This window comes from Trichosurus vulpecula, chromosome 3 (genome assembly GCF_011100635.1).
Source record: "Trichosurus vulpecula isolate mTriVul1 chromosome 3, mTriVul1.pri, whole genome shotgun sequence".
NCBI lineage: Eukaryota > Metazoa > Chordata > Mammalia > Diprotodontia > Phalangeridae > Trichosurus > Trichosurus vulpecula.
The window spans coordinates 384,075,263-384,098,898 of NC_050575.1; the positions used below are offsets into that span (position 1 = coordinate 384,075,263).

At 48.3% G+C, this 23,636-nt stretch overlaps 1 protein-coding gene across 5 annotated transcripts in view; it reads left to right on the forward strand.

Moving 5' to 3' along the window:
- GSE1 (Gse1 coiled-coil protein) overlaps positions 1–23,636 on the forward strand; it is a 717,997-nt gene that overhangs the window by 604,907 nt on the left and 89,454 nt on the right. For 3 of the 5 annotated variants that reach the window (XM_036750483.1, XM_036750485.1, XM_036750484.1), the window contains exon 3: positions 14,816–14,911. The exons of 1 other annotated variant lie outside the window; for it this stretch is intronic. In XM_036750483.1, the coding sequence (XP_036606378.1) occupies positions 14,816–14,911 (96 nt within the window). Of the gene's footprint in view, positions 1–14,815; positions 14,912–18,609; positions 18,787–23,636 lie in introns of those variants that run through there. One more of the 5 variants, XM_036750486.1, reaches the window with a different exon arrangement.

Here is a 23,636-nt window from a genome sequence, read left to right on the forward strand (position 1 = left end):
AGATCACCAGCACCACCAGAGTGAGAGAAGCAAGTAAAGAATGGAGAAAAAACTTGCAGCTTTGGATCAAGTTGACCAGGGCTTAAATTCCAGCTCTAAACTTTGCTGTGTGGGATGACCCTTTCTCTGGACCTTTGTTTACTCATCTGTAACATGTGGACTAGCTCACTTCTCATGTCCCTTCTGGCTCTAAATCTGTGGTCCCATGTATGACTGGTAACATGTGGGACAGTGAAGCCTCTAGGATTTAAAGGGAGAGATCTCTGCATGTTGGGGTGGTCAGTGGAGACTTTTCAGAGAATCTGGGCTCATTTTCAGAGAATCAAAGCTCGTGTTGGGCATCACGATGCTTGATTTAGTTTTGGTTTTGTGTGTGTGTGTGTGTGTGTGTGTGTGTGTGTGTGTGTGATGCCTTTGGTCAGGCTGTGAGCTGGCCATCTGCTGAATTCCTCCTATCAATTCTTTAAAGCTCATTTCAAACACCACTGCCCCTGATCCTCCTCACAAGCAGAATTCACATTTCCTCCCTAGGATATCACATAGAATTTTCTCACTAATGCAATAATAATTTATTTACTATCATCGTTTTCTCTGTGAGAGATATTCTTGCTTAGATTAGCAGCTCAGAGAGCATACACCTTCCATAAGCTTTGTCTCTTTCCCAGCTTCCAGCCCAATGCCCTGTACACAATGGGTGTTTAATAAATGCTTGTTAGATTGAAGTAAGGGGACTTTCCTAAAGTTATTCATTCATTCAGTGGCTGAGCCAAGAGCAGGCCTCTTGAGTTTGGAATGCATGGTGTTCAAATCGTAGACAGACAAGTTATTGGATCTTGATGAATCTCTCTTGATGGAGGGGGTTGGACAAGATAACCTCTTAGGCCCCTTCCAGCTAGAACATAATAAAATGATAATATCTGGCATTTATATAGTGCTTTAAGGTTTGCAAAGGACCTTTACAAATATTATCTCATTTGTCATTACAACCCTGAGAGGTAGAGGTATCATCCCATTTTTACAAGTGAGGAAATTGAGGCTCAAAGAAGTTAATTGATTTGTCCAGGGACACACAGTAAGTGTCTGAGGCTGGATTTGAACTCAGGTTTTCCTGACTCTGGATCCAGCATTCTATCCACTTCACTCCCCAGCTGCCTCCTGGAATTATCTTGGAATCATTCCAAGATTCTACGAACTGAATAATGAAAAAATGTACACTAAATACTCCCAGACCTTTCAGGGCATTATAAAGAGGTAAACTGGGATGAAAGATAGTCCAATTCTGAAGGACTGTCTGATGCTTCCAGGAGTTTAAGCTTGAGCCCCAAACTGCCTGATTAATGGACATCCTGTCTATAGTCATTAACCCTACCTCTTCCAGGCTTTGTGCTTTCTCCCCAATAAGGTCATTTGCCCTTGATGGGAGTTCTCAAAATGTGTCTCTGGATGCAGCTTCTGATGGCAGGGGTCTGGGGCCAGAGTTGTAGTAGTCTGGGTATGGCTATCCACGTGGCTTAGTTGTCCAAGGGCTTTTCTGAATTGTGTAGCCACTAGATGAGACACTGATCTGGAAGGGGCACGTTGAAATACCCAGTGGACCAGAAGAGTGGCCACTGAAGAAAGCAATACCATTTTATTGCCAGAGTATTGGCTCATCTTTACAAATGGGATTTCTTGATTGCAAGTCAATTAGAGCCTTCCAGATTTTGTAATTGAAATGGCTTTCAGGCATGGGCCTGGGTGTCTTGAATATTATAATGGGAGCTTTCGACGTTTTCTTCTTCCTCCACGCTTGGCCTCTGCCCCCTAGGACCCTGATGTGGGACAATGATCCAGTTGCCTCTGACCCAGAATTCCAAGGGAAACCCCCATTTATGGTCAGGTCAGGCACCATTTGGGCATCTAGACTTCTAGTGGCACTCAGTGCCTGACTGCTCAGCAGCTCCAGCAGCTCAAGCAGCCCTGGAGAAGTGTGAGCATCTGGCCTCCTTCCAGCCTAGCACCAGGGCACACAGCACTCCCTCTGCTTGGGGACAGGTGTGTGCATTTCAGGTGTCATGACCTCAAGCTGTTCAGCGCTCAGCCTCTCTCAAAGCCCACTCTAGCAGAAGCTGGAAGACTGGTTTTAATGATAGGCCCTCCCCAAAAGGCACTTGGCTGCCTTTGTAAGGAGCTGTGGGTCACATATGGAGAGCCAACTCTGCTGACTTTAGGAAGTGGAGGAAAATGACTAATAATTCTAATAACCCCTTCATTCCAGGTAGCTGATAGGCTCATTGCTTTTTGCTGTAGTCAGACCACATCTAAGATACAGCATTCAATTCTGGGTGACACATTTGAGGAAAGGAATTGGCAAAGAAGGGTAGGGGGGCATAGAGGATAGAAGGTTGGCCTTGGAGGCAGGAAGACCTGAATCATGACCTGCCTCTCCTATATATTATAGGACTATTAGGAAGGCAGTGAACCTGTCCCTATTCCTGGCAACTCTCTGACTATAAATCATAGGTGATTGGGCCAATCTGCCTCCATGGAGGGAATTTTCACAGTGGGAATGCCCCAAACCAATGAAATGATAGGTCTAGACTAATTTCCCACAGGGGGGAAAAATTTAACAAGCTACAGATCAAGAGGCCACAAGGATTTGGTGGATAGAACCCTGGATTTTTTAAGTCACAAGATTGTTGCTATTTGGTTGTTTCTGTTGTGTTGGACTCTTCATGACTCCATTTGGAGTTTTCTTACCAAAGATACTGGAGGTGTTTTGCCATTTCCTTCTCCAGCTCATCTGATATATGAGGAAACGGAGGAAAGCAGGGTTGAGTGACTTGCCCAGGGTCACACAGCTAGTAAATGTCAGAGGCCAGATTTGAACTCAGAAAGGTGAGTCTTCCGGACTCCAGGCCTGGTACTCTGTGCACTATGGTGCCACTTAGTTGCTGTACGGCGGCAGGCAGTAACAAAAGCATAATTTGAACTCGGGGCCTTGAATTGCAAAATTAAGGCTCATTTTACAAGTCTTGGAGACTCTTTTTCCAGCCTCTTTTGGTGCTAAGAACATTTTGGAATCTAAGGCTTCTTGCCACCATGCCCCCTACATACCCTGCCTAGTAATGAGCTTCCTAATCTCACGCTGACTGAGAGACTTAGTCTTACACATGTACTTCTGATATTATGAATGAGAACTGTTCAAAGGCATATCTTAATTGGAATTTTAGTTGGATTTCTTAGGGAATAATATAAAGATGTCACTAGAGGTCAGGCCCAGGAAGGTGAGAGGCTTGGGGTTCCAGTTCAAAATGTCTCCTGGGGATAGAACCCAAGAATCACAGAAAGAGAAGGAACTTTGGAGGTTGTCTGCTCTCACCCCCTCATTTTCAATAGTATAATTTAAAGAACACTTGGAGACCTGTATCCCAACACAGTGTGAACTTGGAAAAGTCACTGCCCATCTGAGTCTCAGTTTTCCCATTTGTAAGATGAGAATACAGCAAACCTTATTAATAGCACTCCCTTGGTTAGAATTCAACAAATTGCTATGGAACTATGAGCTACTATGATGGGGAACCTGAGGCTGAAGGGGGTAAAGTAATCTTGCTAAGGTCACACAACACAGCTAGTTAGCAGCAGAGTTAAGACTATAGCCCAGGTCTCTGGACTCTGATTCCAGGGCTGCATAGAGAACAAGTCAAGTTACTCCTTTCCAACTCACTTTTCCTACAGTAGGAGGATAGTTTTGTTTTGTGCCCAAGGGACAGAATAATGATGATGAATGGTACCTTTGAGGAAGCTAATCCCTGACATTAGAGACCCCCATCTTCTCATTCTTTTTTCCGATTTTTTCTGGGCATTTACTGTAGGGCTTTGCAAACTACAAACATTGATTTACTAATTGGTAATCTAACACAACTGTTCTCTACTTTCCCATGGACCCTTTGGGCAGTCTGATGAAGTCTATGTACAGACCACTTCTCAGGAGAATGTTTTTAAATGCATAAAATAAAATACATAGGTGCACAAAGGAATACAAAGACCAGTGGAGATAGGAATGCGAATTTATTTTTTGTCCCACCCAAGTTGACTGATCTCCTGAAATTTACCCATGGATCCTTTGTTTCATAGATCCTCACTTAAGAACTTCGCATCTGTGGGGGCAGCTAGGTGGTGCAGTGAGTAGAGCACTGGCCCTGGAGTCAGGAGGACCTGAGTTCAAATCTGGCTTCAGACGCTTGACACATGTACTAGTTGTGTGACCTTGGGCAAGTCACTTAACCCCAATTGCCCAGCCAAAAAGCAAAAAAAAAAAAAAAAGAACCTCTCATCTAGAAGGTAGTTCACTAACCTGGTGATAGGCAGCCTTACCCCTTTACTCTGGGTAATATGCAAAACTCTCATATTCTCTTTCTAGAGAAACAATCAAGGAGATTATTTCTTTCATGGTGGCAGGGAAATTCTCATTCTTCTTTTAAAAATAGTTGAAAGCTGAGACAGGTCCCTTGGGTCTGAGCTCTTGCATCTGCCCTGGGAAGACATGAGAGGGTTCCTAAGCCCTTAGTCCCACTTCCTGCATCCCAGATGGGGCCACTGAGGCATAGCGAGGAAAATGGCTCAATTGAGATCATATCAGGCATCAAGGGAATTGAAAATAAAAATAGGAGGGCTCCCAACTGCCTCACAGAGTTGTTGTGAGGATCAATGAAATAACATGTAAAAGCATTCTTTAAACCTTAAAGTGATACATCTACATAAACACTACTCTTTTAGGATTGTAAGCTTTAGAACTGGGATATACCTAATGTGAGCCAATGAAGAAATGGTGTCAATTCGCCTTTATAGGGTGTTTTAAAGTTTACAAAGCACTAACCTCACACTTGTTGTTCAGTCGTTCTTCAGTTGTGTCCAGCTCTTTATGATCCCCTTTGGGGTTTTCTTAACAAAGGTACTGGAGCGGTTTTTCATTTCCTTCTCCAGCTCATTTGACAGATGAAGAAACTGAAGCAAACAGGGTGAAGTGACTTGCCCAGGGTTACATAGCTAGTAAGTGTCTGAGGCCAGATTTGAACTCGGGAAGATGTTGTCCTGACTCCAGATCTGGCACTCAATCCACTGTACCATGTGGCTTCCCTGTGAAGTAGATGGTACAAGAATTATTCCCATTTTCCAGGTGAGGGAGTTGTTACATCTCTAATTTGAAGCCCAGGGTCTAAGAGAAGTTGCCAGAGACTGTGCCCTGGTGTGACAAAAGGAGAAAAGTGTTTCTTAAATGGTCAAACCTTGATCCCTTGCCTTTAGAGCCAGAATCTGCTTTCTCTTCCTCCTGCCCACCCAACCCCCTCATCCCCAAGTTGCCAACTTCATTTTCTCTTCAGGAAACCGGTAGGACTTTACTTAACTCCAGGGGATGGAGTAGATTGTGAAATCTCCTGGGAAGGATGAGTCTCATCATCGGTGGGGGCTGCCTCTGTGCTCCCTCTGATCAGTAACATGGTACAGTTGGGGCTTCTTGCTCAACAATACTGCCCCTACACTTTCACTGGCTTGGGCACAGTAGGGCCAGCAGTCCCTCTGGCCAACCAGGAAGGGATATTTCAGCATTAGTGAGGTAATTTCTTAGACCACATAGTACCACTGTAGCCCCAAGCAGAAAGTGTCAGACTCAAATATTGGTGAAGCCAATCTCACCTCACATCCCAGATTAGAGTGCATGAGCAAGGGTATCACATCATGGTGGGAGCACTGATGATAGTGGAGGGATGTTTTCCTGCAAGTGGCAGTCGCCTTAGTTTCCCTCCTCTGCCACTAACCAAGGCATTTTTGATCTTGAGAAAGTCACTTAGTTATCTACTCTGGGGCCTCTGTTTCCTCATCTTAAAATGAAGGAGTTGGATGAGAAGGCCTTTTAAGGGCTTTCTCAGCCCCAAATCCTGTGATCCTGTCCTTAGTATCAGTGTCCTAGTTTCCCCAGCTGTCACCATCTTGGTTTGTAACCTTGGGCCAATCACTTCTTTCCTCTTCTTGGGCCTCCAAGTCTTCTGTAGAATGAAAGAATTTAACTCAATGACCACCTAGACTCCCTTCCAGCCCTGACTTTCTAGGACTCAGCCTTGCTAACATAAGACCATTCACAAATAGAGAGGCCCACTTGGCACTGTGGTCCAAAGGCAGGATGGTCATTTGGCCAGATGTCTCTAAAGTTTTGGCCTAACCACACAGAAGGATGAAAAGTTGGCATGTCTCCTTCACCAATCTCTTCCCCAACACTCATAAGTTTCAGGCAGCTTCTCTGAAGAAGGGGGAAACATTCATGTTTTAGAGGCCAGGGCCCCTCAAAAGAGGAAGCTTAGCAATTAAGGAGCCTTTAGTTAAAACACTGGCCTCAGGGACCCCATAAGGGGAAGGAAGGAGTCAGAGAAGCAGGGAAAAGAAGGACAGAAACAGCCAGGCATCTTGGCTTAATAGAGAAAGGACTCTGGACTTCAGATTTAGTAGGGTTTGCATTCAGGCCTCAACCCTGCCCAGTCCTGCTTGGGTGACTTTGGACAAGGGCCTTTTGGCTCTCCATGACATAGGATGATCAATTTTGAGCTGGAAGGTACCAAAGAGGCCATTTAGAATTAATTGTCCAACTCCTTGACTTTATGAGTGTGGAAAAAAACCCAAGAGGAGTTAGGTGACTTGCCCAGAGTCTGAACTTAAAATGACTCAACACAGACATAGTGTCTGGCAGATTTGAATCCAGACCCTATATTTTTAAGCCTCATGGGTATGCATGGTGTGTGTCTGTGTTCATGGGGACTATCTATATCCTGGGATCCAGAAGGGGTATTGTTTGAGGACAATCATCACCCCAGAGAATAGGCATGCTTGTAGCCCAGTTCCAAAGACCACAGGCCCTGGCACTGGTTAATGTTACTCCTCCTTTATGAAATTGTTTTGCTAGAGGATATTTTTTTAAACGGACTGTAGCATTTTACAGTTAGAAGGGACCGTAGAGATTGTCTAGGCTAAACCCCTTCTTTTACGGAGAAGAAAACGGAGGCTCACAGAGACCAAGACTTGGCCCAGTTTCCACAGCTAGGAAGCAGCAGGCTTTGGAAGGGTTAGGCTTTGAAATCCCGAATCTCCACCATGTTGTGTTCGGAGTCGGGAGGGCCCTGAGAGAGAAATCGATCGTCCAGTTCCAATCCATCATTTTACACATGAGCAACGTGAAGCCTACGGTGATTTGCTTATCAAGGTCACGCAGGTAGGAAATAGCAAGATCCAGGATTTGAACCCAGGTCGTTCCAGATCCCATGTGGTTTCCTCAAACTAGCCCTCCTCCAAAGAGACCAGGCCTCCCGAACCTCCTGCTTTTTTTTTTTTCTAGCCCAGCTAGAGGCATATAGAGTTTAAAGTTTTTTAAAATGCAAATATTTCTCTTTTATGAATGCCAGCTGTCTCCCCAGAGCATATTACCTTGGTACTGTACTTTATTGTCCAATTAGCTTCCTGTATCTGGATACTAGAGAGTTGAGGGAGAGAAATGAAGAGGGGGAGATAGAGGGAGTGGGGACGGCCCGAGGAGAGAGAAGCCTTCTGTGAGAAGGATGTTTGCTGCTCCCTTGTCCCCTTGTAACAACACCTTCACCAGCATTCAGAGCAGATGAGCTTGGTCTGGAGGGAGCCAGGCTTTCTGCTTTTTCCTCCCAGATTGGGGAGACAAGCAGGTCACCTCGCCTTAAGGTGATGGAAACTCTACCAGCTTTCACAGCCTTGATTGGAGAAACAGCCCCCTTCAAAGGAGACAGACAGGGGGTGGGGGAGGGCTGAAGGGAGAGAGGGGAGGTGGGCAGGGGCATTCTTTTCTTCTAAAAAACCGTATCCAGCCCCACTCACATTGGCTTCCTTATGCATTCACCTCGCATGCTTTTCACCAGAGCTGGCTTCCCCATTCACCAGGGCTCTGCTGCTCTTACAATGTGAGGCAATTAGAATTGAAAATCTATGCAAAACAGCTGTTAACTGATTGTAAAGGAGTGCAGCTGTATGCTGGGTACAGATTGAAAACAGAGCCCCTGAAAGGAGAGGAAGTGTTGGAGCAGCCCAGGGTTAAGAGGCAAACTGATGTAACCTCGTCAAAGGGAATTTTATAGGACTTAACCCTTTGGGGGGGTGGGGGTGGGGGTGGGTGTCTGGATATATGACAGTGACCTTGGCTTCTAGAAAGCAGCCTAATGAGCCTTGGGGGGAAGGCCTTCCTCCAGAGGGGTCTTGGGGGTAGTGAGGGGCTTTAAGGGTCAGGATCCAAGCCTACCCTCAAAGCAGCCTTCCTCAGCTCCCTGGATACCAGAACAAACTTCCTTCTTTCTGAGAAGGGGACACAGGGAGAGAGACAAGTTGTTCCTCTACCAAAGCCCCTTTATGTATTTCTTTTCATTCATTCGTTCGTTCATTCATAGAATCTCAGAGTTGTATAGGACCTCAGAGATCATTCTAGTTTTTTTCCTCCCCCTCCGTTTGATGCCTTCTGTTTTACATCCCAGACATTTCTCAGTATCCTTCTCCCCCACCCCAATTGTCACCATTACTGCCATCACTCATAAGAAAGGAAAAACAGGTCATCCAAACCCATACAGCCATAGTCCGGAAGACTGTGCAGCAGAAGCCCACCTCTACCTCTTTGGAGTAGACCAGTGGGTGTCTCAGTTCTTGGGAAACAAGATGGTTCTTGCTGATTCTTCACGGTTGCCTGCTTAGGGTATTGTTTTCTTTCACATTATTGTAGTCAGTTATACAAAGCTCTCCTGGTTCTGTTTATTTTCTTCTGCATCAGTTCATACCAGTCTTTCCGTAGTTCTATGAATTTCTCATTCCTCGTTTCTTAGGGTCTAATAGCATTCCATTACCTTCATAGATAACATTTTGTCCCACCATTCCACAATTGAGGGCCATCTTTGTCATATTCCATTTTTTTTTTGCTACTATCAAAAGTACTGCCAGAAATATTTTATTATATGTAGGGCCCTACTTCCTGTTACTGACCCCCTTGGGATCTCTGGGTCACAGATTGGGCCCTTTTTGCATAATTACAAGGGAACCTGGAAGACCAATTCACAACTCCAGGTCTGTCTTCTACCTGGTCTACATACCACATTGACTTTTTGTACCCTTCACTGTCTTTGCCAATTTGCTCCAACCCCCGTTATTTACTTATTTATTTTTTTTTGCCAACAAGGAAATTGAGTCCTGGAGAGAAGGAAAGGGGGGGGGGGGGCGCAGTGCTCCGTTGTGTTGAGGTGGGAAGGAATCTTTCTGCCCAAATTAACACTGGACTGGTAAAGCTAAGCCAGGTAGAATCTAGCTTACTGTGATGTTCTTTCCACTAGGCCATTGCTGAATTTAGCAACTGTTTTTAGGCACCTACTGTATGCTTAGCACTATTCTAGGTACTATGAGGGGACTATAATCATATTTGTTAAAAAAATTATTTAAGCATTTCCACACATTTTGCCCACAGTAACTCTGCTAGGTAGGCAGTTGCAAATATTATGAATATCATTTTGCAGAAAATAAGTGTAGAGTTTTAAAGTAGAAGAAAGTCACTTAATAGCTCTGGGCCTCAGTTTACTTATCTGTAAAATGCTGTGGGAGGGACTAAATGAGCTGTGAAGTGCCTTCCCACTCTAAAGGTGTGATCAATTGACATGGGGGGGGGGCGTCTAGTTGTGTAAATAAAGTTCTAAATGAGAGGGAAAAAATGTAGGTTAAATGCCCTGTCCAAGTGACATGCAGCCACTAAGTGTCATGCTTAGTATCCAAAGGAATATAAGATATGGTGTCTGACCTCCAGAAGTACACAATGTCCTTGAGAAGATAAATCAGGCATGAATGATAGATAATACAAGGCACTCCAAGCTACCAGTACCATGTGAGAGGTGTAAATGGGAAGTAACATAGTGGAGACATTATTATGAGATGATAGGTCAGGGAAGGCTTCAGGAAGTCAGTTGCTTTTTTTTTTTAACCTGATCCTGAAGGGTCTACCAGCAGAGATGGCAGAAGGGGAGTTATTAGGGGGGATTATCTGAGGAAATACTCGAGCAGAGACTTTTCTCCACTCAACGTGACATCAGAGGAGCTGGTTTCAGTCAACTAACGGCTTGTTGTCTTTGAACCAATCTTGTCAGATTCTTTGTGACCCTGTGGACCATATTGCCTATTGGGATTTTCTTGGCCAAGATCCTGAAGTGTTTGCCGTTTCCTTCTTCAGTGGATTAAAGTGTTTAAAGAAAAATTCTTTTGTTTGGGCTTTTACTGTGATTAATAAGGCAAAACTCAGAACAAAGAGAATTAAAAGGAGTTTATTAAAAGTACATCAGCCACAGGTAGAGGGGCTGATCACTGGAGATCAGAGATGGCTCCAAGGTGAATATTGGTAACTTGTAATTAGAGAAAGAAAATTCAGATAGGTCTGTGTCAGCAACTCTACCTGTATGTACCAGGTGACTTGACTAGGTGACAGATATCTGGGAACTGGGTGACACCTCCCCCCACATTGATTGACAAGCAGGTCTGGGAACAATGGGTCACTGAGTCAGTTTTCAGTAAAGACAAATGGGTTAAGTGACTTGCCTAGGTTCACACAGCTAGTAAGTGTCTGAGGTCATATTTGAACTCAGGTCTTCCCAACTCCAGTCCCAGCCCTCTATCCACCGAGCCATCTTGCTGCTTCCTAACACTCAAATAGCATTTACTAATTGCCTCCTACTAATGTGTGCTAAACAGTGGGGTTACAAAACCAGTCCCTGCCCTCGAGGGACTCACAGACTAATGGAGAAGATGAGGAGCAAAAAATCTGTACCAAATACACAGAATAATTTGAGGGTGGTCCTGAAGGACCCAAGATTAAGGAGGTTTGGGAAAGGCTTCTTGCCAAAGGTGGGATTTAGCCAAGATTTGAAGGAAGCTGGCTGGGGGTGGGGGTGGGAGATGAGTATTCAGATCTCAGCTCTGATAATCTACATTCTGGGAGAACCTTGGGAAAATTACACACCCCTGGAGCCTCACCTTCCAACTCTGGAAGAAGAAAGATCTAGAAATCCTCCTTGACTCAATTTGCTCTCGATCTGTGCTCCTAAATGAATATTGTTTGTGTGGTATTGATTTGAAGAGCTGAGGTTTGGTTTAGTCCGACCCTTTCACCTCATTACCCCTGGGCCTACTTCCTGAGATCTGGAAAGAGGTCTTCCTAAAGATGATGATAAAGCTCACACCATTATTCCTGGAGGTCAGACCTACTGGACAGTTTGACCAAGTATTGTCATTCCTTTGGGGTGGGCCATCAAGTTTGGGTGGGAAATTGATGTCTTCCTTTTCTCTTAAGAAACTGCATTAAGCCCTCAGGCCAGCAGGTCACTTTTGAGGGCGTTCTGCCAGGATTTTTATCCCAGATCTATTCATCACCCACCTAATTTAGCCTTAATTCATTGATTCTGCCTGCATTTCTTGAGCTCCTACTGCATACTAGTCATACTGCTTTGGCCTTTGCTTATCAATGGAAAACAACTCTTGTTCACTAGTAACTTGTGGGAGACTGGACCCACTGGCACACAGAGAAATAAATAGAACATTTGAATAAGCTAGGGATGGGGAACCAGCAGCCTTAAGGCCACATGTGGCTTTCTAGGTCCTTGGGTGTGGCCTTTTGACTAAGTCCAAGTTTTACCAAAAAAAAAAATCCTTTTATTAAGGGGATTTGTTCTTTGAAGCTTGGATTCAGTCTAACGGCTGCACTTGAGGACCTAGAGGACAGCCTTGAAGCAGAAGATTCCCGACCCCTGGTTTATAAATAAATGCAAAGTAATTTGGGGAGGGGAGGGCATCCACAGCTGTTGAGATCCGAAAAGGCCTCTCATTGGAGGTGGGACTTAATAAAGGGCTCGTGGAATTGAAATCTCCCTAAGGTTTACGTAGACAGGTGAGTGATCTTTGTCATCTGTGGAAGCCTTGAAAAATGTCAGGACTTAGCTGGCAAATGAGAATTCTGAACCTCAGCAGCCCTTGAAACCAAAACCTGGGAGGCTGTGACTTGCCCTGGGTTACACACACTGCTAAGTAGAGGACAGGAGGCAGAATCTGACCTCAGGTCTTTCAAATGCCAAGCCCAGTACTCTGTTCTTCACACACACACACACACACACACACACACACACACACACACACAGTATGTGTATGTATGTGTATACACACATAATCTGGAATCTTTCTTAATTTTTTAGTCTTGTCTGACTCTTCATGATCCTATTTGGGGTTATCTTAAGGAAGATATTAGAGTGGTTTGCCATTTCTCTCTCCAGATCATTTTACAGATGAGGAAACTGAGGTAAACAGTGTTAAGTGACTTGCCCAGGGTCACATAGTGTCTGAAGCTAGATTTAGACAGAGGGTAGGTCTTTGTGGCTCCAGGTCCAGCATTCTTCTCTATATTTATTTGGCCACCCAGCTAGCTTTATTTTTCCTTCTTGGCCCAGTCCCAACAATTCCTACTCATCTTGATCCTGGCACATCCCTGGTACATAGCTGCTCTCTTCTGCCTCTGTTCTCTAGCCCCTGAACAAGTTAAGGACAGGCCCTTTAGTCTTTCCTGGTATTTTTCCCTCCATCACTGCTCCTAGTCGTTTTATTGGCAGGTACAGAAGCATAAATGCCATATACTTTCAGAAGCCAGGTGGCACCTATGTTACCAGGGGCAAATCATTCATGTTCTTGGGGCTGATTCCTTATCTCTAGAACAAGGGGATGGAGGTGGACTTTGATGGCTTCTCCTGTCCCTTTCTGTAGAAAGTCTGTGATCTTGGAGAGAACATCAGAGCTGGAGGGGACCTTAGAAGGCAGGATGTCAAGGCTTGAGAGGGATCTTAGAGCTGAGAACATCAGATCTTGCAGTATTAAGCTCCTTATTTTATAGATGAAGAAATTAAGAGAAGAAACCAGAAATGATTTGCTCAAGGTAATAATAGCAGCAGGGCCAGGCTAAAATTCAGGTCTCTTGACTCCCCCAGCTGGGCTACTAGCTTCATGAAAAGCTTCTAAGAGAGGGATGGGAGTGGGTTTGGTGGACTGGATTAGGTCTTTTTTTCTTTTAATGGGCCTGGGGAGATTAGAGCCAGAATGGAATTTAGGATTTAGAGCTGGTAGGGCTTCGAGCACCATCTAATTCACCCTCTTTTTTTTTTAAACTGAAGAGGAAATTTAGGCCTACAGAGAGGAAAGGAATTGTATTCTGGGTGCAGAGAATAAACAGTACATATTGAAAGGTTGCAAAGTTACATGGAGGTTACCCTTTTGCAAGGTTGTGCTGGTTCATTCTGCTGGTACTATTTCTGGGAGAGAGATCCTGGTATCATGTGAATACATTTCAAGACAAGCTTCCCTTAAACCACTGCTTTTCGGAAATACCTCCATACAGGCTCCCAGCAGCAGGCATACATGACTACATACCTCAGTGCTTGTGTCTCATTCTCCCATTAACCCATCTCCCTCCTCCACCCCACCACTTTCCCCTTGCCAGTTTTCCTTGCAAAAACAGAAGGTGGCACATTGGGAAGGAAATAGGTGACGATGGCAGTAGTAGGAAAGAAATGAGAAAAAGAAACCCTCTTGGCAGTGCTTGACAGTCAGTTGGGGGCACCTGAGGAGTCGAAAAGGGAGGGGAGGCAGGCCATGGCTGGAGAGAAGCAGGGACTGGTTTGAGCTGTGTAAGGCACAGAGCTCCAAGTCTACAGAGCAGGCAGGAAATTAGGAGTCAAGTACAGAACCTCGTTAGCGAACATACAGGCTGCAGGAGAGCAATTCCCACTCTTAAACTTGGAGGCCGTGCTCCCAGATTACTAATTTCCTTGGGTGTTATAAAGCGCTCCTTGGACCGAGTATAGTGACAGTGAGTATCATCAATCTCAGTCTTGCCAGCTGGGTGGTTGGTTAGAATCTCTGGGAGGCATAGGCAAAAACCAGCTCTTTGCTGCTCTCTAGTGGTCCTGGTCCTGATTGCACTTACTTTGCAATCCCCTTTCGCCACCACTGACCCCTGGGGGTACTGCTCCCTCTCTGGCCCACTTGACCCAAGACTGAGTGAGTCCCGCTCGCCTGAATTCTGGACAGCAAGGTGGCACATGTTAATCTGATGCCCAGTTGCTGGCCTGGGGGCCATGGTAAAGGGGGAACCTGATGGAGCCCTGCAACAGAACCTGTCTCAGAGTTCCTTTTTCCCAGACATTGCCTTGTTATGGCTACAGAACCCTTTTACTTAAATGCTTCAAGGATATCTCTGTGGGTTCTCTCTCCATTGGTGCAGATCCTAAGCCCCCTGTACCTAGGTAAGACAGTTTGATTGAGTTGTGGCTGAAAAGGGAGGGGGGGGGGTAGGAAATAGAGTGGGAGTCAGGAGGACCTGAGTGCAAATCCAGACTCATTACTACCTCTGTGACCCTGGGCAAGTCACTTATATTCTCCTTGACTCAATTTCCTCATCCTTAAAATGAATGGGGAAGACCTGATGGTCCTTTCCAACTCAAAAACCATGACCCTGTGATGTGACTTAGCAAATTTAATTAGATTGGTTTCCCATAATAAGACACTGGTTCTTCCAGGACAGACCATGGCTGGTAGAACCATGTTGGAAATTTTCCCTGGGGTTGGTAAGACCCACCAGAGCTGGGACACCATTGCCACAGATTAAGAATCAGAGGTCACTTCCAAGAGATGAAGCATGGGAAAAAGGCTTCAGCTGAAGCCCCCTTTCTCATTGCCCTCAGAAATACCCATTCTTCTCACTCCACAGCAGCTCCGGTGGTCACTTCACACTGTGCTGGAGATCTTTCTGCTTCCGGCTCCCAAGGAGGTCAGTCCCAGGGTTGGCCTAGCTGGTACAGAGAGGGTAAGAAACTCCTGTTTTATTTTGATTTGTATTCCAATGGAAGGGAGTTAGTAGTTGGCTGCACTGAATGCTGACTGGGTCAGCTGTGCCCTGCCTGAGTGGACATAAGGGAGGCAGTTAAGTTCTAGAACTCGATTTTTGCCCAGTTTGAGGATGAAAAGATGAACCTCCCTCCTCTGTGGGCCCTCCTCAAAACTCTGTAGCCCAGGTCCCCAGAGATGTAGGGAGCAGGAATCCAGGAGAGATTCCCAAGGCTTTTGCCAGCCCAGAGGCTAGTTGTTATATTCCCTGCCTCCCCCATCCCACACCCTCTTCTTTTTGGTTCTGGTGACTTCCTGTCTCTAGCTGTCCAGAGCTTTGGTAGCAGGCTGCCTGACCACCCCTCCCCCAACGCCCCCCCTCCCCCCCAGTGAATCCACTGGGCTGTGGGTGGTATAAATTACAGGAGTCCACGGTGTGAAGACACCGGGTGGTGAGTAAATTAGAGCATCTGGTCGCAGAGGCTAATAACAGAGGAAGAGACAAACATTAAGGAGGCGCCGGCCAGGGCTCGCAAGTCGTAAATGGGAAGGGGCCCCTCCTGCCTGGTGGCGCCCGCAGGTAGGAGCCAGTAACGGCCTCCCCCCCCTTGGCCTCGCTGCCTGGCTTCCCCTTTGGTTTGTGGTCTGAGGGGGAAGCCTTGTGTAAAGCATCAGATCTTGCCCCCGCCCGCGAGCTGTCAGCGGCTGCTCTCCGGAGGCAAGGTCAGTGGGTCCCCGGAGCAGGGAGGGCCTCGGACCCTCCCCAAGGGTGCGTCCCCTCTGTGTGTTCCTCCACCGGTTCCCCCTCCCCTTCTCTTTACAAACCCCACTGGGGGCAGACAGACTGGTTCTGCGCTCACCGCTGGCGCGGGCTCGGAGTGCCAGAAACCCGCCAGCGTCATCAGGAACAGATGGATAGGAGATGGCAGGCGCCCAGCGCTCGCTCCCTCCCTTCCCTTCCCTTCCCTTCGCAATCCGGGACTGGAGGTGGGAGGTGGGAGGGAGGAAGGGAGGGAGGGGCGGTTGGGAGGCCCTTGGGGATGGTAGTTTGCGCACTTGCCAAACGAGTCCAGGGCATCTCCCAGGGCAGGTTTGGGGGCTGGCAGGAGCTCAGCGTTGGCACGGTGGGCTGAAAGCTAAAACCAGAGCTACGGCTGGGCTACCGTGGGCTCTCCAGCCATAAACGGCGTCTTCTTTCCTCGAGGTTTCAAACCACGCTTTCATCTTAGCCCTCTGCCTCCCACATACACACTCCATGACAGCAGGAGAATGAGGACTGAACCATAGGCCTCCTGGTAACCTTTTGACGACCACCCTGAACGCGGTTTTCTTCTCTTTTGGCCTCAGTTACAGTATCTGTAAAATGAAGGGGTTGGCCTAGATCGCCGCCAAAGGCCCTTTGCTGTTCGGTCCTCTCTATGCGGGAGGCGGTAAGCTGAGTTCTGACTGTCCGGGCCAGACTGACCCCGCCCCCAATTCCTCCAGGCAAAGCAAGCCCTATTAACCTCCCGGCTTCCTAGGACTCCAGGCCGAGCCCGGGTTGGACCTGACCCACTCTGGGGCCCTGCGGCAGGGGCGTGGGGGGGGGGGGGGGAGGCTGAGCCCTTGGGGTAGGAGTGGGAGAACCTGTAGCCCTGTCCCTTCCAAGCGGGCTGTGGGTGCCCAGGAATTTCCAGACGCTCCCTGAGTCATACCTGTGTGTCAAGTGCTTGGGTGAGGTGGGGTGGAATAATGAGCTGGGGCCTATCCCCGACTCGAGAAGAAAGGAATGGGCCGACTCAGGGGGAGACCACAGTGCCAGTTTCTGAAGGAAGGAGGCCTCCCTGGCGACTGGAAACTCCCCATCAATTCAATGAACCTCTTCCCCCTCTTTCAGCCTCGGTAGCCGGATTCATCTGTACCTGGAGGAGCTGTCCCTCTTCTTTAGAGGACTGCCCCCACCCCATCTGTATGGACTGCTACCAACTCCCCGAAATGTCACATCAGTGGGGTAGAGACTTCTCCCATATTTCCTCTTCCCCCACATTCATAGGGACATCGGTTTACAGCTGGAAAGGACCTCTAAGGTCCTCTCGTTTTACATTTGGGGAAACTGAGGCACCGAGCAATTAAGTGGATTATTAGTTGTCTGAAGCGGTTGAAGCCAGGTCTGCCTGACTCCAGAGCTACTGCGCCACCTAGCTGTGTATTGCATCCCTTGGCCTTTTAAAGACAAGCCCAAAGTTTTAAGAGGCTGGGGACTCTAACCAGACTCGGAGTCAGGAAGACCTGAGTTCAAACTAGGTTTCAGACACAGGCAGATAGCTGAGTGATCCTCGACAAGTCCGTTTGCTACTCTGAGCCCACGTTACTGAATTATAAAGTAGGGATAATGATGGTACCTACTTCGGAAGATTGTTGCGAGGACCTTACGAAATCATGTATTTAGAATGCTGTGCTAACCTTATAAGCTCTTAGCTTTTTTTGTTTGTAAAGGAGAAGGGTCAGTAGCTTTCCCTGGAGAAGCAAATCCTGTGTCATTTTGATGGGAGGGAGGAGGTAAATCGGGCCTGCCGTCTATACACATAGGAGTCTTAGTGGAAATAATTGTCCATTTCAAGCGCTTGACTTTTGATGTTGTTGATGAATTTAATATTCACATGGCCAGCCCAGGGTTTGGGCTGTGGTGGGAGGATTCCCCCCCATGGCTCCTCCCCTTTACCTGTGAGTGGCCTGGGCTCACCTGTGTTGTGCCGGGCCTGCCGGGGGTGGGGGGGGGGTGAGGGGTGAGGATGTGTGCATGCTGGCATGCACTAGCGTGTGTGTGTGTGTGTGTGTGCGCGCGTGTGTTTGCGGGAGAAACCCGACACCTCTTGTTGGCTTAGGTCAGGAGCAGGGAAATGAGCCAGTGGCATGGGGCGCGGGCGGGGGAGGGCGTTGGGATTGGGTGTGGCCTCGGCGGTGGCGGCAGCGGCGGCAGCAGGTGTTTCTTGGCCGGGGCCCCGGAAGCTCCACCTCCCCAGCGGGCCAGCTCCCGAGGAGCCGCGCCGGAGCAGCCCCGGGTGAGCCAAGCAGTTCAGACAAACAGTGGGGTGATGATGGCTGCACGATGTGTCAGCTTGCTCTGAGGCGGAGCTGTGGGGCCCTGGCATGAAAGGTGAGCTAGGGACTGGAGGGATTGTGTGCGAGACTGTGTGTGGCGGGGGTAGGCAGTGCTGGGCAGCTCGGGCGGGGTGCCGCCCGCCCCCCCTTTGCCAAGAGCCCGCAGGGGGTCTTTGGGCCTTTCCAGCAACAAGTTCTCGGGTTTCGCGGGGTCTGGCTGGCTGGGGAGAGGCAGGGGGGCGGGAGGGAGGCTGGGAGGGGGCGGGCGGGCAGCCAGCCGCAAACGGCTTTCGGCAACTTCCCCCAGAGTGTTGCGGGCGATAAGAGCTGGGCGGGCAGGGAACGAGACCAAAGGGCAGATCCGTCCCCCGTGCGCCCCTCCCCGGCCCCGAAAGCGCCTCCCTGGCGCGCGCGGGGGTGGAGGGAACAGCGGCCCCGGGGGCTTCGGGAGGTGCTGGTCTGGGCTCGCTGCTCTGCTCTGCCTTACCCTACCCTACCCTGCTCTCCTCTCCTTGAGCTGGGGGTCGGGATCTCCGGGGGCGCGGAGCCCCGCCTCGCATCCGCCTCTCTCCCCACCACCCGCACGGAGCCGGAGAGGCTCGGACGGGACTGAGAAGGAGCGCGCTTCTCCCCAGCCTCTGGGCCAGCACTCCGAGGCCGGCGGCCCTGTTTCTGCTCGGGCTCCTGCCCCTGCTCTGCTGGCATCGGGACTCGGATCTGGAGCCGACTCGTGGAAGGCTCCGCGGTCCGGAGGAGAGGGAGCCGCTGTCTTGTGTACGTGTGGGGGAGTGCGTGCGGGTGGAGGGGACGCGGGAGAGCCGGGGGTGGGGGGTGGGGATGACTGGAGTGTTGAGTCCCGAGGCGGGGGAGTCTTGCTTGCTCCCCAGCTTCCCGTCCCTTTGGGCTGGGAGCGGAGTCGGGAAGGAGGAGGAGGCGGCGGCAGGCAGGCTCCTTCCTTAGCTGCCGAAATAAAAGTTTGCTCAGCCGGCAGGAGGGTACGGGCGGCGGCTGCGTGCCCCAATGGCAGGTGTTGGGTGCCCGGCTGGGTTCCCTGGGTCGTGGAGGCTTCGCGGTAATGTTTTGGGTTCTTTTTGTGATGGGGGTGGGGGTCATCTCTTCGTTTGATTAGAGGAACGGGGCTGATCTGGAGAGGCTGGGGTGGCTGGGAGCGGAGCTCCGACTTGGAGAGGCTGAGGATCTAACCGTGGCTGCTGAACCGGTGCCAGGGCGCCCCAGCTGCCGCCCGCCTCCTCCTCTCACAGGACGTGGTTCCCCAAAGCCCTCTGGAGCTTGGATGTGGGGCAGACTTCCCTCTTTATTCTCAACTGCCCTTAATAAAGAGATCCCCCTGCAGCTTTTGTGCCCCCCCCCCCCCCACTGGCTGCCTCTACCTCTGGCAGCGGGGCTGGCATTCTCTACCCTCCCCCCCCTTTGAATTCTGTCTTCCTGGCTGCTCCTTCCCTCCGCCCGCCCCCACCTCTAAGATGGCCCGGGCTGACTCCCTGATAGGCGGTGAGTAGCCAGCCTAAGTGGAGCCAATTCAATTAGATTGCAGCAACAGAGACACCTCCTTTCCAGCCCTGCGCTCTGGCAGGCTAATTAAATTCCCTTCATGGAGGCGGACCACGGGTTCAGCTCACCCCTTCCCAGCCACCTTCTGGCCTCCACTCCCTCCCCCACCCCCAAGGTTAGCCCCCCCCTTTGGAAGTGGGAGTGACCCCCCCCCCCCCCGCCCGCGTGAGGAGATGCTGCTCCGGAGTGGAGGATGACGGAGAGATGGGTTTTTTGTTTTGTTTTGTTTTCTGGGACAGTTCAGGTGTATTGGGGAGAGGAAGGGTCCTGCTCTCCTAAATTACTGAGAAGGAGGAAATGTGGGGCCTGGGGAAGATTTGTTTGGTTTTAAATTCACAAAGGCCAGCGGTCAGCACCTGCTTTGACTCCTGGAAGGTTGATTGATACAAATGGAACTGACTAGATGGATTGGTCTCTGTCGGGCAAACCAGCCTTTGTCAGCAGAGTGGGTTTAAAATAAATTAAACCCTAGTTAACCCCAAGATGCCTTATCTGGGGAACAAAAACGGGAGGCTCTCATACTGAGGTTAGCAAAGTTTTGAAAGGCAGAGACAGCCCTCTCCCCTCTAAAAAAAAGGTTGCTTTTGTTTCAGCGGCACTAGTAGCCCCTACAATGCCGAACTGTTTGTCCTAAGTGATTAAGCTGATTTCCAAGACGTGGGGACAAAGAGTCTCAGGGTTTTCTGTGGTCACCCACCTAGCGCACTATGATTTCCCATATAACTTTTTCATTCTCTTTTTTAATTTTCTTCAGAAATTCCCATCTCTTCCAAAAAGGGTTACACAAATCCTAGGTTCTCCCATGTAGGCTGAGGTTTTTAATAAAAGCCAGCCTTGAATACTATTGCTAATTTTTTAAAATGGTGTAATATAGGCTGTTTCCAGAATGTTGTTCTCTGAGAGGAAAGAAGAGCTGGGGGGGGGGGGCTGTTGTTTGTGAAATTACTTGACCAAGGTCACACCCCCACCCCCCAAACTATTTCTCCAACTAAAGAGCTTTGTGACCTTAGACAAGTCACTTCTCTCTCCAGTTTTCTTTTCCTCACCTATACTATGGGAGTTTGGACTACGTTATATCTAAGGTTGTTTACAGGGTTAACATAATTAATTTGGCTCATAGTGCTAGTAAATCTGAAACCTCCTGTTGCTGGTGTTCCAAGAGCTTGTTAGGATCCATTGGTTCTGCCCCTGGCCACCATTGGTCTTGACGGACAAAATACAGCTAGCAGTGATTCCTAACACTTGAGTAGACATCCCACCTTTTTGTTTGAAATGCCATGTGGTGTATATTTCAGTATATTTCTCAGCATTTCCACAGCAGATCACTGATTTCAGAGAGAGTGTGAGTGTGTGTGTGTGTGTGTGTGTGTGTGTGTGTACGTACGTGTACACGTGTACTTTATGCTTACTTGAATGGGCTGGATAGGGAATGATAGTAAAGGGGTAGGAGGGTGGGAGATTTCTTTTGGAAGAATGATGGAAAGTAAAACTTTGAGGGCCTGGAAAAGGAACTAGATCATAGAAGAAGTGGTTTAATAAATAAAGCTCTCAGAGGGCATTCCAAGATACTGTTTCCAAGGGAGGGGCAGGCTGGGAGAAGAGAATACAAATATCAGTTCTGGAAGGGACATCTGTTTAAGGCAGTACTGGGATTCTTCTTGAGGATCCCGAATTCTGGGTAGCAATCTGTGGGGTGAAGGAACAGCTCTGGAGGTCTGGGTATCTTCTTCAAGGTCTCACTCTTGAGCTCTACATGGGGAGTTATAGATATAATTTCCCTATCACCGAAGGAAGTTCCATGGGATGCAAATCATGCTTTCTGTGGTTTCAGAATGGCAGGGCTCAGAGCCTTGGGAAAGCAGCTGGAGCTGCATTCAGAGCCTTCTCCCTCATCCAGGTGCATTAGCTAAGATACAGACCATGTGGGCCCCCTTTGCCTTTTGCAGATCTGGCAGGAGAGTTTCCATGGCGCCACTCAGTGGCCAAACCAGGACCTGAACCTGCCAGTCAATCTATGAACTCCCAGCTTGTGTTCCAAACTCATCAAACCACACTGTGCCAGAACTGGGCCTTCTTGATTGCCTTGTCCGGCCCCCTCAGTTTACCGGTGAAGAGGCTGAGACCCAGTCCAGGAAGCCGATATCCAGAGCTAACAAGGGACCAAGGCCCAGGCTGACTTGCCATCGACATGCCTTTTCTTACTCTGTTCTGCTAACTCTCCCTTTTCCCCTCTAGGACCATGGCGTACAGGAGGCAGATGGGGCCCCTTAGGTTGCAGCAAGCACGGGTGATGGTCAGTCTCCTTCCTTGACAGAAAAGGGGAGGAAAATAGAGAGTCCTAACTGGCTTCCCCTTTCCTTCCCCCATTGGGACTTGCAGGGGCTTGTGCTATCAGCCAGCAGGGCCGGTTTTCCCTCCTCTTGGCCCTCCCAACCTAACCAGAACTCCTTGTTCATTCCCAAGCAGAGATTATTACTAGAAATCCAAAAGCCCTGGCAAGGCTTGTAAGGTCGTTTTTAATGGCCTTTGTTATAGCAACGAGAGCATCATCAAAGCCACAAGGCTGTGTGAGCTAGGCCATCCCTTCTCCAGGTCCCTCCCTTCCCCTAAGATTTGGTGGAAACCCTTCTTAGCCTGCAATCCACTTGCTGCTGCTGACTTAGCATTTGGTGGTCAAGGGGAAGGATGGACTGGCTTTGCTTTTTTTATTTTTTTCTGGCTTTGTTTTTAATGGGATTTTCATAGTTCTTTGAGTCTTCTGCATTAATAGGAATAAACTAACATTTATATGAGGCTTTAAAGTTTTCACTGTGCTTTAAAAATCTCATTTAATCCTTACAACAACCCTGGGAGGTTGGTGTTATTACTTACCCTCATTTTACAGATGAAGAAACCGAGAACAGGTATTTCAGCGTAGGTAATGACAGGGACTGTTGTCTTTTTGCTGCTGAAGAACCTGAGGCAGTTAAGTGACTAACCCATGGCCACACAGCTAGTAAGCCAAATTTGAACTTGTCGCTTCCTGACTCCAGGCCCAGTGCTCAATCTGCTGGGTCACCTAGCATGTTTCTTAGCGTGTTTAGGTGCTTCTCAAGACCACTATTGAATTTTTCTGGGCTAAGGAATTCTGCCATAGGTAAAGTTGCCAAGAGTCATAGAAATATTGAACTGAAGGATCCTGGATAACAAGACATCATTTAGTTCATAAATACCATTGGAAGGTTTGAAACCAGAAGGGGCTCTGAGGACTTGAGGACTGAGAGAGGGGGCCTTCCCAAGCCTCTACAGCTACATGGTGGCCTAGCCAAGATTGGAACCTAGGTTTTCTGACTTCTGGATAATAATACCACTCATGACAATTTAAGGTTTATAACACATTTTATATTGCATCTTACCTCATTTGATCACCCTGGGAAGTAGATTCTATTATCTGCATTTTGCAGATGAGGAAACTGAGTCTGAGAAAGGTTAAGCTTTTTGAAAGCTAATTGAAGCATCAGAGGCAGTTTTTTAATGAGTCTTCCCTGATTCTCAAATCTAGCCTCTTTTATTTTTATTACCCAACAGGGGCTGATGGAAAAGCCTTTCTTAGGTATTGGCTTTCTCATCAATTTTGGCAAGTATTTATTTTCTAACTACTGTGTGCTCAGCACTACGCCAGGTACCTGGGTGTATGCTGGGAGGGCAAGACTAGAACCCTCTTCTCAATCCATTTAGGAAAACCTCTGGGAAATATGGAACAAGTAGATGATGTGTAAATGCAGTCTGTGAGGAGCAGCAGCTCAGTGAGGGCAGGCAGAAGAAGCAAGACATACCAAATGAGTCCTCCCTCCCCTCAGTTTTTCTCCAGTTCACTGAGGTTAGAAGTGTTCTTAAGAAGTGGTCTTTTAAGGCCTGCACATGATGACAAATGGAAGGTCTCTGGGTGTGATTGCAGAGGATTTTTCAGGCCTCTGGGGAAAGGCTTGGGCTGTTTGGCTCTCAGGATGTTTGCTATAGCCAGATGAAACTCTAGGTCAAAGAATTCCTTCCCTTTAGGTAGCTCGATACTT